The sequence below is a fragment of the Sorex fumeus genome, unplaced genomic scaffold (assembly GCF_029834395.1).
Source record: "Sorex fumeus unplaced genomic scaffold, SorFum_2.1 ptg000009l, whole genome shotgun sequence".
NCBI lineage: Eukaryota > Metazoa > Chordata > Mammalia > Eulipotyphla > Soricidae > Sorex > Sorex fumeus.
In genome coordinates this window covers 22,355,072-22,375,515 of record NW_026606066.1, presented here as the reverse complement: position 1 = coordinate 22,375,515, position 20,444 = coordinate 22,355,072, and the positions used below count along the sequence as shown (strand labels likewise).

General features: G+C 36.2%; 1 protein-coding gene across 1 annotated transcript in view; it reads left to right on the top strand.

Annotated features, from left to right (window-relative positions):
* LRP2 (LDL receptor related protein 2) overlaps nt 1-20,444 on the top strand; it is a 195,557-nt gene that overhangs the window by 89,653 nt on the left and 85,460 nt on the right. The window contains exons 16-29 of the mRNA XM_056110472.1: nt 129-269; nt 2,259-2,462; nt 3,872-4,064; nt 7,939-8,064; nt 8,697-8,827; nt 11,319-11,456; nt 11,632-11,913; nt 12,918-13,160; nt 14,372-14,491; nt 14,600-14,716; nt 15,276-15,653; nt 16,848-17,096; nt 19,232-19,443; nt 19,736-19,920. Coding sequence (XP_055966447.1) covers nt 129-269; nt 2,259-2,462; nt 3,872-4,064; nt 7,939-8,064; nt 8,697-8,827; nt 11,319-11,456; nt 11,632-11,913; nt 12,918-13,160; nt 14,372-14,491; nt 14,600-14,716; nt 15,276-15,653; nt 16,848-17,096; nt 19,232-19,443; nt 19,736-19,920 — 2,719 coding nt within the window. The remainder of the gene's footprint in view (nt 1-128; nt 270-2,258; nt 2,463-3,871; nt 4,065-7,938; nt 8,065-8,696; nt 8,828-11,318; nt 11,457-11,631; nt 11,914-12,917; nt 13,161-14,371; nt 14,492-14,599; nt 14,717-15,275; nt 15,654-16,847; nt 17,097-19,231; nt 19,444-19,735; nt 19,921-20,444) is intronic.

The window sequence follows — 20,444 nt, the reverse complement described above, 5'->3', positions numbered from 1 at the left end:
CAGTATTATTCTATTTCAAAGTATCATTCTATTTCACTTACAAGACTTAGTGGATTCAGTGGATTCACAGGTTTTGTGTAATTATCCATTTCTAATTGAGATTGAAACTGGTGTTTGTTCCATTACAGCTACCAACCCCTGTGACAACCACAATGGGGGCTGTGAGCAGGTCTGTGTGCTCAGCCACAGAACAGATAACGATGGTCTCGGTTACCGCTGCAAATGCACTCTGGGCTTCGACCTGGCTGCTGATGGCCGCCACTGTGTAGGTAAGTTAGAGAGTTTGGATCTTCTTCTGGCTTTCACCATTGGGTCAGGTGCTGTTTGTGGACTCCTCTAGCTCCATGTCATGAAACATATTAATCTCTAGTAGCTCACAGTTCCCTTGCATTGATTTTGAATTACTTGGCTGATTCAGCCCATAACTGTGTGAAAATGCAACTTCCTGTCTTTTGGGGTCTTGAAATTCCCCCATGCAGGGCATTTCTTTGTTGTTTGTTTTCCAAAATCTGTCTCCTTTTATTACCTATGCTCCTTTTTAAACCGTGGTGAATTAGATTTTGTGTTATATGCTCTATTATACATTCATTTTCCACTTTAGAGAGGAGTTTTTACTTTTTAAAATTTTGTTTTTTTAATCTCCCCTCTCAGAGAGCCTGGCAAGCTACCGAGAGTATTTGATATGCCAGACACAGTAACAACAAAGTCTCCAATGGAGACGTTACTGGGCCCGCTCGAGCAAATCAACGATCAACGGGAGGGCCTTTACCTTTACCTTTAATGAATCACCATGGGGGCTGGAGCGATAGCACAATGGTAGGGCTTTTGCCTTACGTGGTTTGCCTGGCCGAGCCAGTTCAATTCTTCCACCCCTCTTGGAGAGCCCGGCAAGCTACCGAGAGTATCTCGCCAACATATATTTAATATGCCAAACACAGTAACAACAAGTCTCAAAATGGAGACATTACTTGGCCCACTCGAGCAAATCAATGAACAATGGGAGGACAGTGTTTGTTTGAATCACCATGATATATATATATATATATATATATATATATATATATATATACACAAGCTTTCATGTTTGGGTTACAATCACACAATGATCAAACACCCATCCCTCCACCAGTACCATTTCTTGCCCTCTTCTAAAATCTTGAATTAGATCTTGGTAAACATTTTTTTTTTTAAAATCACCGTGAGAGCAGTTACCAAGCTTTTGGTTTAAGTCTTGGCCACACAATGATGAAACACCCATCCCTTTAGCAGTGCACATTTCCCACCACCAAAAACCTCAGTATACCCCCCCATTCCATCCACTCTCTTACCTGTGTATCAGATGGTTTTCACATTACTCTCTTTCTACTTTGATTACATTCAATATTTCAACACCATATCCACCATTATTATTTGGGATTTTACCCCAACACTCACATCTGCTGAAAAGTCACCATTATACAATTTGTTTTCTATTGCTGATAATGAATAGTATACAATGAATAGTATACAATAGTATACAATTTTGGAATTCTAAAATCTTTATAATTAAATCTGGAGGGATTTCTGCCAAAAGATGCTGGGTTTAGAGATTTGTTCCTGAGTCTCTGGGATCATGGTTTAAGCTGCCAGGGAGAACAAGCCTATTTCTTCTTTTGTCCTTCTTAATTTGTTCCACTGCATAATTTTTCCAGCTAATTTACATAGTTCCTGTTCATTTTCTTTTCTTGGTCTTTCTATCTCAAAATATTGCAATAGAAATGTTGCTAATAGTCTCCATGTAAAACTTAATACAACTTAAGAATTTGATTGAATTCTATGGAATATCTTAAAAATAATGTATATGGTAATCATCTTACAGAAGTAAATCTTAAGGAAAAAATTGTAATTCCTGGCACTGCCAAAAAAACGTGGGAGAGCATTTAACTCTCTGAGGCTGGACCAATATTACAGAGAGTACAGGGTGTTTGCCTTGCATGTCATCCACCCAGATTCCATCCCCAGCATCCCATATGGTCCCCAGAGCATAGCCAGGAGTAATTCCTGAGTGCAGAGCCAAGAGTAACCCCTGAGCATCATTTGATGTGTCCCAAAAAGAAAAGAAAGATTGTAATTCTTGAATACTTATATTAATTAATTTTCCTTTTATGGTTACAGTTCAGATGTTTCTAACGTGTGTTTTATAGATATGTAAATAATTTACTCTGAATTCGGAGAACAGGAAGCATATTGCAGCTGACCCTGCCTTGTTCTTCCTCCAGCTGTCCAGCATTTCCTGATCTTTTCATCTGAAACAGCTATTCGGGGGATCCCCTTCAATCTCTCTACCCAGGAAGATGTCATGGCTCCAGTCACAGGAGAACCTTCTTTTTTTGTTGGGATTGATTTTGATGCCCAGGAGAAATCTATCTTTTATTCGGATGTATCAAGAGACATGATTTTTAAACAGAGGATTGATGGTACAGGTGAGAAAGGCTCTTTCTATTTATTTGCAGGTTCTGTCTGTCCATTATTCAGAATTCACACTGTTGGTTTCCTCAGAAGTTTGCAATCATGCCCTTCCCTCTTCCTTGTTGCAGTGACTGAGGGTCACCTCCACTTGGTTGCAGCACTCACAGTGCTCCCACATACCCTATTAATGGAGGTCACTACCCTTTACTCTATCTTTTACTCACATTAAAATTGAATTTTTGTTTATTTTTAGTGAAGCAAGATGGTTTTTATTGAACAATACTTAGAATGTTGTGAAAGCGGAAGAAGGAAAGGATTATGTGTTCAGGGGAGAACATGAGCTTAAAAGAGCAAGCAAGCAAAAAGACACAAAGACAAAATGTGGGATATGTGTTGAAGGGAGAACACAGGCTTAAAGAGCATTTTTTAAAATGGGAAGTTGTGGGAGGAAGAGGAGATAATTATGAGTGCTCAGTCTGGCATTTTCAGTCAGAATTTATCTCTTTTGAGGAGTAGAATTCACTAAAAGCTTAGTCAATATTAATTCTCACCCAGAAGCAGTATTGAGTTTCTATATTATAAGCCTGCTGGTCCCAAAGATGCCTGTACAGACCAGATTTCTTTTGCTTTGTAACACACATTTCCTCTCTTTCTCTCCTGTAATGTCTTTATATGCTAGTTTCATGCATAAAAATTACCTTGATAAAATTTCTATCCAGGGGCCACAGAGACAGTACAAGGGTTAAGTATTGAGTGTGGCACCTAGAATATAAAAAATGTTCACTCAGTTACTTGATGAATAATGGAATTTAAATAGAATAGAATTTTTGTTGTTGGTGGTTTGGTTTTGACTGGATTTTAGTAAATTATTTTTTGCAATTTATTTTTTTTATTTTAGTGGGGAAAAAAGGAAAAGAAAGGGGAAAATAAATAAGAATTTTGCTAAGGGGGAAGTTTGTCTCACTCTGGTTTTCTTTCTGGCATCTGTCTTTTCCAAACTTGGCAACTTCGTGGCTATGAAAGCCTGCTGATGAGAGTACTGGGCGGGAATAACTCAGAGATACCCCAGGTTGTACCTGGCAGTGTCAGTTTATCAGAACTGTCTGTGGGTATGTTAACTCAGGTATCTCTTCTCAGATGTTTTGGAACGAAAATTTTTTTCTCTGAAAGGTTGTATGAGGGAGTAAATCCAGGCTATACCACTCCACCACTCCTCATCTGCTTATCAGAATCCTATCTATTCTTTGAGATCCAAACTTCTGGGAAGGATGAATTTCTAGGTTTATCTCAACTTGTTGCTCAGCAATTCACAGTCCTTTTGCAAAAATGGATTTTATATGTAACTAAAATTTGTTCTCTGACACGAAATATACAAATATAGGTAACTGTCTTAATATAAATTGTGTTCATATTTTAATTACAGGAATAGAAATTCTAACAGCTACTCAGGTGAATAGTGTTGAAAGCTTGTCTTTTGATTGGATTTCTAAGAATCTGTATTGGACAGATGCTGCTTATAAGAGTATCAGTGTCATGAGACTAGCAGATAAATCCAAACGCCAAATAATTCGGAATTTAAATAACCCAAGATCAATTGTAGTTCATCCTGTTGCTGGGTAAGTATCTTCTTGTTTTTCTTAGGCTGCAAACTTTTACTGAAATTTAATGATAAATATCATATTGAATGGCATGAATTGAACCTTGATAATTTTTTCCCTTTAGCATTAATTTTGTTATTAAAGCAAATTAATTTAGTTATTGAAGCAAATTTCTCTTTCCCAGTCTTCAGTTTTCAAGTTTCAATTCCACACTTCTCCATCCTCCCAACCCCTCAAGGGCACACAACTGAAAAGGAATGAACTTTGGATGCAGATCAGAAGAGAGGGACTGAATACAATAAATTGGACAGGGGACCAATTTCTGACTTTGAGTCTTGATTCAAAAACTCAGTCATCAGTAGTTTTCATAACAGAAAGTCTTTAAGATCACAGTTTCATGTCAAGTATTCCAAAATTGGAGAACAGTTAAAATGGTTCTTTTAGATTTTGATCTTTCTTACTAACATGTTATTAAAGCCTGAGCCTATTGAGTTGTACTTGAATGAAATTTAAAAGCAAACAAAAAAGGATGACTGGTAATTTACTCTTTTTTTTTTTTTATGTAGGAGTACTGCTATTTATTCAGTCACTGATTAGTTGATTGAATTGAGCATGAACTCCACCTTACTTTTTTTTTTTCATTTTTTGTAATTTTATTTATTGAATCACCGTGAGAGCAGTTACAAAGCTTTTGGGTCTAAGTCTCGGTCATACAATGAAACACCCATACCTTCACCAGTGCCCATTCTCCACACCCAACAACCCCAGTATACCCCCATCCTACACCTTCCCCCTACCTGTGGGGCAGGTGGCATACTCTCTCTCTCTCTCTCTCTCTCTCTCTACTTTGATCACATTCAATATTTTGACACCAGACCCACCATTTTTATCTGAGATTTTACCCCAACACTCAGATCTGCTGCAAAGGCAAGAGTAGACAATTTGTTTTCTATTGCTGGTTATGAATAACATATGATGTCACGTGGCTGCAGTAGTGGCCGCGTGATTTTGAAATTCCTACACTTTAACACTTAGATCTGGAGAGATTTCTGTCAAAACCTGCTGGGTTCTGAGATTTGCTCCTGAGTCTCTGGGATCATGGCCATTAAGCAGCTTGATCAGGAGCCAGAAAGGCCATAGGAGGAAAGGGCAGGCTCTATCCCCATCCCACAAGGCCCCACGTATCTCGTCACTGAGAGCCCAAACCTGACTGTTCAGTGGTCTCTGGATGATGATAGCCACTGAGCCACATAGGGGGAGCAGGCGGAAGGACAACACCCTTTCCCCCCTGGGGTGCCCCGGCGACAGTAACCTACTGCAGGGTCCAGAAGCATTTCTGCCAAAATCCACTGGGTTTCAAGATTTCTTTCTGAGTCTCTGGGATCATGGCCATTAAGCAGCTTGATCAGGAGAGGCCATTCATGGGTAATGACTTGGTAATTTACTCTTGCTCGAGGCCCTCCTATTGATCATTGATTTGCTCGAGCGGGCCCAGTAACGTCTCCATTATGAGATTTGTTGTTACTGTGTTTGACATATTGAATACGTCACGGGTAGCTTGCCAGGCTTTGCCGTGTGGGCGAGATACTCTCAGTAGCTTGCCAGGCTCTCCGAGAGGGGCGGAGGAATCGAACTCGGGTAGGCCATGTTGGCTGCGTGCAAGGCAAATGCCCTACCCACTGTGCTATCGCTCCAGCTCTGGCTGATAGTGTAAATTATATTTAAAATTTCCTCTAATCCAAAAGTTAATTTCTGATGGGAGCATATGTATATGATTATCAAAAACTATTTTGATGATAAAGAGTTAAAGTTAAAAAGGTATATAAAATCAAAGACTCACAGAAAATAATTGACTCAGCTCAGTGACTCACAGCTTTTAAACAATAGGTTAGATTCAAATTCCTGGCCTGTCTGAAGTTAAATAACATTATATGCTTCATGTGTTATGTCTATTTTATTCATTGAAGTTATCTTTTGGTGGGACACACCCACATGTGCTCAAGTGCTATTGGTGTTTATGCTCAGAAGTGATCCCTGGCAGTGCTTGGGGGACCATTCATAGTGGTGACAATTCAAACTCGGTTTGGACACATGTAAGGCAAATGTTTTACCTCCTGTACTATCTCTCTGGTCCTAGTTTTAAATTTTTTGAATTACAATAACATTTTACTATTGCACAAATTTCAGATGTGTGTCATTAGGATCATTGTATATGTTGCGTATATGTCTCTAATCAAACCATTTCTATCCCTCACCATATTATGGATCTGTTTTATCCTGTTCACACTACCTTTTTCCATCCACTTACTTGGTCTCAATGTTTATTTAATCCACTCATTTGTTTTATTTATTGATATACTATCTGAGTGAAATCATAACCCTGCTGCTTTCTTAGCCCCTTTTCATTGTTATTCCTCTAGTTCCAGTCATGTTGTGTCAGTGATAGGATGTCCTCCCATATTCTTTAATGCTTAAATGTCTTCCTTCCTAGGTGACCAAGCTTGGGATCCTTCATGCAAAGCATATACACTAGGCTTTTGAACTATCTGCCTAAAGCCTAAAGTAAAGTAAAGTAAAGTAAAGTAAAGGCCCTCCCGTTGATCATCAATTTGCTCGAGCGGGCCCAGTAACGTCTCCATTGGCGACTTTGTTGTTACTGTGTCTGGCATATCAAATACTCTCGGTAGCTTGCTGGGCTCTCCGAGAGGGGCGGAGGAATCGAACTCTGGTCGGCCATGTTGGCTGTGTGCAATGCAAACGCCCTACCCGCTGTGCTATCGCTCTGCCTAAAGCCTAAGTAACAACTTAAACCTTTTGATAGTGATAATTATGTTACCCTCCAAAGAACTAAAATAAGATAATAGCGTTTTACTTTTGAAAATCTGTGAAATTCCATTGTAATGACTCCATGATTTATATATAGATCTACATTATTTGTGGATAAGCTCTACATATTCATGTTATTAGTAGTCATTTTTCACAAAGTTCAATTTTTGTGGCTAGGAATGTAAATTATTTGTAGATCGCTTTTCTTGCATGTGTGGGAACATGGATTGGATCCCTGACACCACAGGAAGTGACATTTTGGAATACTAAGTCTGTTCCTATGACTTCTTATGAAAAAAGTTTCATTTTTCTACTCTTAAGAATTGAAGAGAAACAAAGATGTGCTGAGCAAGGGAGTTTTTTTTTTTATTTAATTGCATATTATTTTAGGGATAAAATGCTTTTTTGCAAACTTAATCAGTTCCTTGAGAACATGACTAAAGAGAGAACTATTGAATGTTAGTGTTTAATCCTAAGTGAAAGAGATGTAAATCTAATTTTTCTTCATAACTTTTTAAATTTCAATAGCATATTGAACTACAATTTTTATTGTCATTATGGCAACAACCAGGGGTACTGTTGGGGCAGGTAGTGCATGCATAGTGGTGGTGATTGAACCAAGGACATGCACATGTGAGTCACAGGCTCTACCAATTGATCCATATCACCAGCCCTATAATTGTCCTTTAAATGAACCTTCTTAGTGATAATAGTTTTATCTCACCAAGCTCTGTGGTTTTCTGCTTTGGATATCCATTATATATATATATATATATATAATCATTTGGAGATTGATTCCAGCAACTATGTATGCAAAACATAAGGTGTCTTGCATACCAAATGTGGGTAAGATCTACAACTCAGTGTATCAATCAATTGTACACCAAATTTGCTGTTAAATAGGCATTTTTATGCGTCTAAACCCAATAGCATGTAAAGTTGTTGAAAGTGTTTGAGAATTTGTCTTTGTGCTAAACCATATGTAGTTTGTTCCAATGATATATTATTTAATAGTTTTTTCTATGTTATTGCAATCTTTTATCTGAATATGTACTGCTTTTTCTAGGTACTTATTTTTCTCTGATTGGTTTCGTCCCGCTAAGATTGTGAGAGCTTGGAGCGATGGATCTCACCTGTTGCCTATAGTAAACACCACCCTTGGATGGCCCAATGGCTTGGCCATTGACTGGGAGTAAGTAAAATAATTCTGAATTGTTGACATTGCAATGACATCTTAATGAAGAATGTATATGATATAATATAATGAAGTGAGAAAATCAGTATAGCTTGTCCTTATTTTCACATATTTTGAGATGAGTGAAGGATGTAGAATGATATAAGAACACAAAAGATGCAAATGTGGTTGACTATCTTCTGATGAAACAGACAAATTCATTCACAACTATTCTGAGAAAATTGTCATTCGATAGATTCTTGCAGAAGGTCATTGTGGAGAAGGTAATATGCAAACCCAAATGCAAGTAGCATAGAATAGTATAGAGTTTACAGATAGTAGATGATGTGAGATAAGAGCAAAGATATGTACCTAACATTTCAAACATGGATTACTATTAGTATTTCCTTTTGATTGTTGACTTCACAAAGAGAAAAATGAAATCCATAACAAAAATAGTAACACTTTTTTTTATTCAAGACAAGAAACTGAAAAATCTCATCTCCATTTTTATGGTGGTAGAGAATTATAATTTAATTTTTTAAATCCTTTATAAATCTGTCAACTATGCATGCTGTTATTGAATGCCCTCAGTTTAAGATATTACTATAGTTTTTGGACAACATATAACCAAATATTTTTTATTTTAGTGCTTTACGATTGTACTGGGTGGATGCCTTCTTTGATAAAATTGAGCACAGCACCTTTGATGGTTTGGATAGAAGAACACTGACCAATATACATCAGATGACACATCCATTTGGCCTTACAGTCTTTAAAGGTATGGTTTGAAAATACAGAAGTGTGCATCAGTATATCTCAGAAGGAATACTTAATTCCAATCTTGTTTTCAATGAAAACAGGTATTGTAGCATTTTGTTTGCCAGATCACAACCTTTCACCATATTTATGGACAAACTATTACATATTCAATAAAGTCTGTACTTTCTGAATTCTGACATTGTCACCCTGTTTATCTCTGACAAGCAAGCCATGCTGGATCCAGTTAGAGGAATTCTGTGATTCACCAAATGTTGTTTTGTGTGTGAAATTTCCTACTCTGTATTTATTATAGAGCTTAAAATAATCTGCCAAACTAGACAAACTATAAATCATACTCTCTCTGTCTCCCTATTCCTCATTCTCTCTCTCCCTCTTCTCTCTCTCTGTCTCTCTCTCTCTCTCTCTCTCTCTCTCTCTCTCTCTCTCTCTCTCTCACACACACACACACACACATACACACAAACACAAACCCTTATTTCATCATGCTCCATATTTATCTGTACAGGAGTGCATGGTGTTTAAAAAAACCTTTTAAGTGTCTTGTGAGATTTTTGATGAGATGAGTCAGTTAGAAATACTCATTTCCTCTCCCTTTGCATTTACTCCCTTCTCACTAATGATGTCAGACACATGCTATTTGCAGTCACAGGAACATTGCAAGAATGCTAAAATTTTCCTTGCCTGAATTGGATAAAATGCAGTTTTGCTATATTTTGGTTTCATCAGTGCAAAAAAATATTTAGAGCAGAGCATTTTATAATAATAATAATTATAAACAGTAACTTTTACTATTTTCCACTGTGAATAACTATGCTTGCAACTTTATTGCACAACACTATGGAAATCACATTATATAAATGAAAAACTATCCGCTTGATTATCTGAGCATCACACAGATGTTCTTGTTTATGTGAGATAAGATACCATATACTGGTCTAGATAAAATCTTATTATTGATGATTAAACCAGACATAATGCAAACTGTTATAATAAAATATTGGAGATATTTTAGGCACTTTTGGTTACTTGAAGTGTTTTTTCCTTTCGTTTATTAACATCTATAGCTTGTTTACCTGTTTAGATGTTGTGAAAAAGAATCCACTTTGGTTCAATTTTAAATTTTTAAATATACAACTAAAAACTTAGGACCTAGGATAGATCAGTTGTAGAATGCATGTTTCTAATGTGAAACCCTGGTATAAGCTCCAGAATACTCTATCCCTAATGCAAATATGGAAAAGTTTAATTGGTTCAAATGTTTATTTTCTTACTTATGTAACAGTGTTAAGTGAACAATATTCCATTTTTAGTGTTAAGAATTCTTTTGAGTTTCATGGAAAATGCCAAGGTTTCAAGTGTAGACACACTTAAGTGATTAATATATATACTGAAAGCTCCTCTTTGGAATAGGTAGACATTTTCCCTTGCCAACTGCTTTTGATTGATGTTGAGTGTAAAAAATGATGTTTTCATTAGGTTATTAAGGTATGGAAAGTGTGACACCTAATGGCTCTAGAGGTCAAATCTATTTCCTGAAGGTGACTAAATAGTGGGGGCTCAATACAGGAATTTCCAATGAGAGGTCAATGTTCCAAGTCAGTAAGATCAGAGTTTTATAGTTTTATGAAGCATTGTCCACTGAATAATCTTTTAAAAACTTTATTATTTTTTAAATTTATTTTTGATTTTTGGATCACACCAGGCAATGTTCAGGGGTTACTCCTGACTCTGCACTCAGAAATTACTCCTGGAAGTGCTTGGGGTACCATATAGGATGCTGAGGATGGAACCTGGGTTGGCCATGTGCAAGGCAAATGCTCTAACTGCTGTACTATCACTCTGGCCCCAAGAATAATCTTATTATTTGAGTTTTTTCACATTGGAGGTTAAACCTAAATGCTGTTCAGTGACATCATGATATTTATATCTTCTTGCCTAAACCTGAACCTTGGCATTATATGTAAAGATTCCTAAAAAGTAGTTCTTAGAGAATACTAGATCACAGAAAATTTTTACAGAAAGACATTAGAGATACCTTTTTCTTGAAGATAAAAAGGTTTTATTTTCAATTTTACATCTAATCTTTTAGAATATACAACTGGGCAGTAGAGCTTCATAATATTTTCACTTGGCTATTAATACTTCTGTCATATTTTTTCTTAGATTTTCATTGACATCATAGGTTTACAATATTGTTAATGTGAGGTATTTAGTTTATTACTCTATATTTGCAATTATCCCCTCCCCAGGACCATACTTATATCACTAAAAAAATCCCCCTACTATGTCTCCTCAACATACATACCCCTACTTTCTCTTTATATTTTCAATATATGAGTAAAGCTATTCAATAATTGGGATAATTTTCATTAGAGATACTTTTAAGATCTTCTTAATATTTGCAAGAAACTTTGTTAGCCTTTTGCTTGCTTTTTTTTTTTTTTTGTGACCTGTGATGAATATACTTATCACCTGTGTTTTATTCTCAGACTATCTGTTTTTCACTGACTGGAGACTGGGTTCTGTTATTCGAGTTAGAAAAACCAATGGTGGAGATATGACAGTTATCCGAAGTGGCATTAAAAATATAATGGATGTGAAAGCATTTGAGGCCAGTACCCAAACTGGTGAGTGGGAATATTACTTGTTTTCTATGAATGCATTTATTTAATGGGATGACTCATTTGTGATTATGATTTTGTATAGCTTTTGATCGTTACATAGTTCTGTCACCCATTGGTCTAAGAGTATGAGTTAAAAAATCTGTGTAGTTCTTACTATCTGAGATCATTATTTCTTCAGGTTCCAACTACTGTAATCGACCCACCCATCCAAATGGTGACTGCAGTCACTTCTGCTTCCCTGTCCCAAACTTTCAGCGGGTATGTGGCTGTCCCTATGGCATGAAGCTGACTGCCAATCACTTGTCATGCATTGAAGACCCTGCTAATGAGCCACCCATCGAGCTCTGTGGCTCCTCATCTTTCCAGTGTAATAACAGCAGATGTGTGCCCAGTCACTACCGCTGTGATGGATTCAACGACTGTCACGATAACAGTGATGAATATCAATGTGGAACAATTAGTAAGTAACTTACATATTGGAATATTCCCAAGGAAGAGAAAAACACAGGTGGGCTTTGTAGGGGCATTGGGGGATCCCAAGATGATACACAATCGGTTATAGATAATGTTGCAAATAATTTGCAGCATTGATTTTGGAATAATATCTGTCCTATCTCTTTAACCTTGGGTATCTGTCCCAATGAAGAGTCATTGCAGCTTGGTAAGCTGTGTAAAGAGCTGAATAAAAATTTAGTGGATATGGTCTTTTTTATTTTAGAGAATAGAAAAGTTACCTGCGAGAAAAACCTTTTATATGCTATATAGTCTTATATGCTATATTCCTTTTCCCACTTTGGTAGATGGAGTGGAAAATTATTTTTTACCTTTTTTGTCCTTCTCTAGTCTATAAATCTTGGAACCTAATAGATACTCTAGCTGAAAACAGAATGATTCCACTAAATTTAAAAAAGATGTAGTCTGTTGATCTCAGAAATTTCCATCAAGTTGTCATAAAAACTTGTGATTTACAGAGAGGAGTAGCAATTGGAAATTAAAAGTACACACTTGGGGAACTTCTAATAACTTTTTTTGTGTATTACTTGTTTCTAAAAGTGGATTTTGACTGAACGTTTTATTAATTGTCTTTTTTCAAGTGACATGTTTTATTATTTATTCATTTTACTTATGTGTTTTTCAGTGGCACATTTTAAAGATTTCTGGAGATTGGGCTTGAAATTGTGATTAGAGAATAAGTGTACCTCAGAGGTAGACAATGGGTCTTAGCATTGCACAGCCAGGGCTTGAATGTTGGGAACAAATCCTAAAACTCTAAGAGAGACTGTTTCCTCATGTATAAAAAGCAGAAAATTATATATGCTGTGCAGTTCATTTTGAAGAAAAAATAGTTCTGTAGTTAGCATATGCTCTATTTGAGAGTAAAATGAGCTTTCATAAGATGTGAAGTATTTCAAAGACTCTGGAAACTTGGAGATGGTCTTCACATGCATTCTGTTTCGCTTGCAGACAATACCTGTGCATCAACAGCCTTCACCTGTGTGCATGGAGGACAGTGCATCCCCGATCAGTGGCGCTGTGACAGCCACCGTGACTGCATGGATGGCAGCGATGAGGATGGTTGCAGCACTAATGCAACCCTTCCCTGCCCTGCAAACTACTTCACATGCGACAATAACCGGTGCATCCCACGGAATTGGCTCTGTGACACAGACAATGATTGTTATGACGGATCTGATGAAAAGAACTGTGGCAAGTTTTTATTTGCTGTGTCAGCTTAGCATCTAGATTTGAAGAGTAGGCCTTATGCTATTCTTTTCTCTCTCAGAGTTTTCATTGTTTCTTAGGCACTTTCTATTCCATCTGTTAATCCATACATAAATAATAGGCTATAAGAACAAAGACTTGAAAAATCCACTTAAATACTGAATTCAGTGCAAGTTGCACCATGTCTGATGTCTAACATACAGGAAAGAAATGGAAAAAAAACCCCAAATATCCTCCATGAATACCAAAAAAAAAAAACCATCTACAACTTTTCAGATACTTAAAACACAGTTTGAAAAAGACTTTTTATTTGATACAGGAAAGAAGGCAATAGAATAAAGCAGCCCAGAACACTTTAATTCCCATTATTCTTACATACCAGTTCTGATTGTCTTGAGGTGCTTTTCTGCCAGACAGATGGAGCCAAGTGTGCTGAACTACGTTCTAGTCTTAGCTGAATAACGAAGCAGGTCTTTTTCCTTCTGAGGTAGAGGAACTATAAAATTCCTTCTGATTCTCACTTTCTCTAAATCTCTACTTCAAGTGACTTCATCATGTAGGTAGGGCACATTGATCTCTAAGGTTGGTTGTCTCTTCCAACAGTGAGTCTTTACACTGTAACTTCTAGTTTTAGGGTTAGTAAAACTATGCTGCCTAATTCCACTGCTTAGCAATGCTAAGCATTCCATGATTCTCAACAATGTCCTGATGCTCATATTTGCTTAGTGTGTGTGTATGTGTGTGTGCGTGTGTTTTTGTGTGGGGGATGGGGGAGGATATGGGTTGGTTTATTTTTTGCAGCACAATAGCATTGAGTGGCGATAAAGAGAGAAGTACAAGTTCAAGGAGAACACAGATAAATAGGCAAGTAAAAAAGCCAGAGATAAACAAATGATAAACAAATGAGATGTGTTCAAGAGAGAACATGGGCTTAAAGAGTGAGCCTGTGTTTTTTTTAATGGAATCATCACAGTTTGCTAATATGCCCTATAATCTTTTTATTTTGCTTCCAAAACGTACCTAGCTTAGTGTTCATGTATTGGGCTCACTCTGACAATCATGCTGGTTTGAAAGAACTTTTAGTTCATATGATTGTGACATCACCTGACATATTAGCTAGCATCTTTCAGATTGGTTCTGCTAAACATTGAACTAGAAATGAATTGTTCCTTGGTTTTGTTTTTGGGTTACATTAGAACCGACACATACGTGCCAGTCCAATCAGTTTACTTGCCCCGACCATCGATGTATTTCCATGTCTTATGTCTGTGATGGGGACAAAGACTGTGCTGATGGATCTGATGAGCATGGTTGTGGTAGGTGAATCACTTTTATTTTTATTTTATTTCTTTAGAAAAATCTTTAATGTTTAATCCTTTCTTATGGTGAGCTACTGCCCAATACTTTTCTCCTTCTTGTTCTAGTATTTAATTGCACTGCCTTTCAATTCAAATGTGCCTCCGAGGATCGCTGTATTAACTCTGCATATCGCTGTGATGGCGTTTCTGACTGCCGTGACCACTCTGACGAGCTAGGCTGTCGTAAGTGCACTATATCCTGGTCTGGGTTAGGTGAAGGGATCATTTAGTTTATAGCAGCATTCATGTTTCTACAGAGTTTTTCTCAGACACAGTGTAGGGAGGAGAGTATAAGTTACAAGATTATGCCAAAGGAATGTAGCACTGAACAATCAACCAAATTGAGACATTACCAAATACTGATCTATTATTTAAGGGACTACATAAATGGATTCTCTCAAATACATTGCTATTTAACCATTTAAGTATTAGACTTTTTTTCACTTTTCCTATGGTAACCCAAATTTGCATTTTCAAATTTCTGAGGCTTTATATATATATTTACATACGTATATGTGCATATGTATATATGTATATAATATATGTATATGTACATATATATGTATATATAATCTATAAAGTATAATATGAAAATGACCTTGTAATTTTAGATTTTTGTATTAAATTTGTCATCATTATAAACTCATTGATCTTAAATAATATTTTGGGTGAATTTGGAATTTATATCAAAGGGGTTATGAACTGCATCCACAATCTTATCTTTCTTATACTTGTGTCCCAGCAACCCGGCCTCCTGGTATGTGTCACCCAGATGAATTTCAGTGTCAAGCAGATGGCATCTGCATTCCTGGAGCTTGGGAGTGTGATGGGCACCCGGACTGCATCTCTGGATCTGATGAGCACCATGGTTGTGCTCCTAAAACCTGCTCACCATCTCATTTTCTCTGCGAAAATGGACACTGCATCATGAAAGAATGGCTCTGTGATGGGGACAATGACTGCCTGGATATGAGTGATGAGAAGGACTGTCCTACTCAGGCCTTTCAATGTCCCTCTTGGCAGTGGCTCTGCCCCGACTCTCACATCTGTGTCAATCTGAGTGCATTGTGCAATGGCGTCTCTGACTGCCCCAATGGGACAGATGAGTCCCCACTTTGCAGTAAGTTTTCTGACCTCAGTTTACTGGCCCTGAACTCATTCTGAGCCATTGTCTGCTGGGCACTACCATTTTTGTTGGCACCATAGAACTTTTGAGGAAGGGATTTTAGTTATTCTATTAGTTTAGATTTGTCTAGGGATAGCTATCATGGAATTCAAATAAATCATCACCAGAAAATCATTAAATTCTTTTGCACTTGATTCTGTGTTTTTTCTATTTTACTTCTTTTTAAATTATCATTTAAAAAATAAGACTAATCAAGATCTTTGGAGTTTAAAATTATATTTGGTTCTGTTTTTTATATGTTCGTACACTTTTCTAACCTTAATATTTTCTAATTTTAATCAGTACTTGACAACCTAAAAATAAAGTCTGGGGAGTTGTGTGTACTGTGATTAAAGTCCTGTGACGGGCATGCAATCCTAATCACTGTCCTTTCTCTCTTTCCTCTTTAATTAATGCTCACTCTCAGATGAATTCGAGCCAGGTATGATTGTGAAGTATTTTTGATTCTTATGTTTGTATATGTGTTATGTTTGTATATGTATTTGTGCTAAAAATGTATTAATTATTTTGGCTTGCTTTCCTTCTAGTGCATGTTTCCTGTAATGACTCACAAATAAGTATACATGCAAATAGAGGGTATTTGTATATACAGGCATAAGATTTGTCTTTGGGCATTTATGGTTAATTTTCTGGCCCTGAATGTAAGGAATGATAGATTGTTAGTGAATCTGTACCCACCGTTGTTCCCTCTGTCTTTCCTTTTTCTATTTTTCCCCTTTTATGGCAATCTCAGTTCTTTCAAGTGTCCACATGTTATCCTCCATTTATGTATGGGTACAAGAATGACAGAAAACAAATGGGCAGTGATTTAATTCTCTTTGCATCTTTACCAATGACACTTGTGCTTCTTGATGTCAACAATATTTCCCCAAGTTTTCTCATTGCAGTAAATCGAGTTAAAAAATATTTAACAAGCATATAATGGGTGTGAAGGAGAGTTAACCCTCAGTCACGCAAATTAGATCAGGTACTGAGCCTGTAGATAAAGCTCATCCAAATAAATCCTGCTCAGAGCTTTTTCTGGACATTGCCTTGAAAGTGGCCTAAAGTTTTTAGAACCAATGCAACAACAGAACTAAATAAGCAAAATTTCCTAACTTTTCCCCTTTGTGATTTTCTTTGTTCTAGATCAACATAGTTGCTCAAATTTCAATGGTGGTTGCACTCATGAGTGTATTCAAGGACCCTTTGGGGCTCAGTGCTCATGTCCAATAGGATATCTACTTGCCAGTGATTTGAAGACCTGTGAAGACATAGACGAATGTAGTAATCCAGGCTTTTGCAGTCAGCACTGCTCCAATACGAGAGGTTCTTTCCGGTGCTGGTGTGATAAAGAATACATACTTGACACAGATGGAAGAACTTGCAAAGCTATAGGTAATGACAGAACTTGGGAGTCTTTTTAACAGCACACTAGTGTTAAAGATGAAGTGTCACACATGAGCATTTGGTAATATTGATTAGAAACCTGATAACTCCAGGATAGATAAGATGATCCTTTGAAGCTTCAATTTCTTGTGAGCATATAATGAGGCACACATAAATATTTTGGTATATTTTGAGAAATAGTATAAATGCATACTTAAAAGATGGTTTTAAAATGGTTTTATATTGTTTAAAATTACTGCTACATCATGTGGCAAATTAAAATAGAGTAGTTTATATTTGCTAACTGAATTCCACCACATTGATTCAAACTTAAAATCAATTGAAAAAAGATTGTCTTATGTATTAGAATGTTGATGCAGCTGATATAAAATGATTCAGTATGATGACCATAACTCAGTAGCTACAGAATTAACTGTAGTGCTGTACACCTAAAATTTACATCTTACATGTTAGAAGTTAACATTTCAATTAAATAATAAGGGCAAATCAGTAGTTTTAAGATGGTGACCTTTCATGGAAGAGTAGGGAAAAAAAGACTTTACAGAAATAATTGAATATAGTTTCAATGTACTTTAGTAGTTAAATCTGGTCGCTGTTTTCCTGATTGGCTTGTTGGATCTGTACAGGGATCTATGCTATTGATTCTGTCTGACCTCTCACGGGAAAGGAAAAAGAAAGTAATTTCCTTTTAAGATTTTTGTGCCTTGTAATTTGATACACAATCTGCACTCTTTTTGGTCATAATTCAGCCCTCATAAGCTGAAATGAAGGCAAAAAAAAAAAAGTATAGCTTTTTTGTGTGGCTGCGTGCCACGCTAAGATAAGACATGATTTACTACTAATAGGAAGGGGAGAGGACTTAGAGATAATGAAACTCTGTCACAATGCCTTGAAGTAAAAAAAAATGACTTAAAAGACATGGCTCCAGTTATTAGGAAGCCTATAACACAGCAGGGAATATGAGCAAACTACAAAAGAAACTACAATATCATAAAACATGCAAGCATAACTCCATTCAGATTGAAATTTTAGAAAAAGCATTACAGAAAGAAAAATTAGGAAACAGCTTAATTGAACTGTGAAATTTCATTGTATGTTCAGTTAGATATTGCAATGTGGCACATCTACACAATGGAATACTATACTGCTGTTAGGGAAAATGAAGTTGTGAAATTTGCTTATAAATGGATGGATATGGAGAGCATCAATGTGAGTGAAATGAGTCAGAAGAAAAGGGACAGATATAGAATGGGTGCTTTAATTTGTGAGATATTAAAAAGGTAGCAAAAGACTTAAATTCAAGGCCAAGGAATACAGGGGTCATGAAGACTGGGCTTGTCACAGTGTGTGTGGAGTAAGGGGTTGCAGGGCAGTTCAGATAGAGAAGGGACCAGTGTGACAATAATATTTTCAAATGATCACTCTGGACAAGAAGTGGGTATGAAAGTATGTAAAGGGATATACATACTCTTCTACACCTATACTACAAACCATAATGCTTAAGTGGGAGAAGGAGAGGTGAGGGGAGCTGGAGAAAAACTAGGGACATTGGTGGTGGGAAATGTACACTGCTGAAGAGATGGGTGTTGGAACATTATATGACTGAAATTCAGTATGAACAACTTCGCAACTGTGTACATGTCACTTGATTCCATTACAAAAATAAAATTCAAAACCTAAATAAACTGAATAAACTGATTTTTAACTTAAAAGTTAAAGGAGAAAATACTTCTCGGAGGGACTTTGTGAATTTAAAGCTATATCTTATTTCCAGTACTTAAAGTATTAAATCAAGGAGCCAGCCCCAGACCTCATTTAGGTCCTTGGCTACATTAAAGCTGAAAATATTTAGTATTTAGTTTTCAAATTTTTCAAGAGTGTGAGGCCAGAGACATAGAATAGTTGTTAAGGTGCATGTCTTTTAAGCTATTGACCTGGGTGCAATTTCTAGTTCCACATATGCTTCTCCAAGGCCACCAAGAGTGATCCCTCAGTGCAGAAGAAAGCCTTGAGGGCTGTCACATGTGACTCTGAGAACCCACAAGTAAAAGTATTAAATAATTATGTGATGCTTTACTTTTTTCTTTATAATAACTAATGTTCATACATTTCCTCTTATACAGCATCTTCAAGTTTGCTATTACTTGTTTCAAGTGAGGACCAAATTATTGCTGACAATATCACCTCTGGAATCCATAATATGTACACAGTTATTCAGGAAGGTTCTCACATTGTAGCCATTGATTTTGATTCAGTCAATCAGCGTATATATTGGGCTGATGGAGGTCAGGGCAAAATCTGGAGTGCATTTCAGAATGGAACAGATAAGAAAAAAGTAAGTACTTTTCTGCTGACTTTTTGCTTGAGTAGTTTCCTTTTTTCTAATTTATTTGTATGAACAAAAAATGAACCTCTACACTACTCCAGTAGCAGATTTATTCAGCACTTTTATTACTATAAAATATTTTTTTATTTCCCTAAGAAGAAAACCCCTAATATTGATTTGGTGACTAATCACATAACCATAGATCATATCAGAAGGCTTTTTCTACATTTTCATCTATTTTCATTGTTTGCATTCACTTATTTTCTTTAGAATTTCCTTTTTTATTTTCTTTTTACTTTAGATAATTGACAGTGGTATCATCATGACTGAAAGTATTGCTGTAGATTGGATCGCTGGTAATCTTTACTGGACAGAGTATTCTCTGGAAGTAATTGAAGTCTCTGATCTGCTCGGGAATCACAGGACTGTACTGATTAGTAGCAACATAACATATCCACGGGGACTAGTTTTAGATCCCAGAAATGAGTAAGTCTGTTTTTTAAAAAAACTGCCGTGACATAGTTACAAAAAGAGAAAAATAAAAATAATGATGTAACTGATGTACATGCCACACAACTTAAAAAAAAATGATTTCTGTTTGGACATCCTTCCAGAAATGCCAAACATTTAAAGGTTGTTCTTAATCCATTCTTTTTTTAATAATCCTATAAATGCTCACAAAACCAATTCTTTGTTTATTTTAATAGACATTGATTTATAAGCTTGAAATTTTTAAAATTGTTGCAGAATTATATAATAAAGTTTTGAATGAATGCATGTATACTTTCTATAATAGGCTAGTTTTCTGTAACTTTGATCCCTTATTGCAAGTAACTAAAAATGAAAGAAAACCAGGTTTTCCTGCTTTAGGAAAGTTTTACTAGAGGTTTTAGTTGTCACAATTATTATTTCTTTAGCATCACCTAATGAAGAAACACTTTGTTTTCTGTTTCTGAAAGAATTCAGAAGGAAAAATTTTCCCCTATGTTTGGAAACTATTGAGGTTTTTC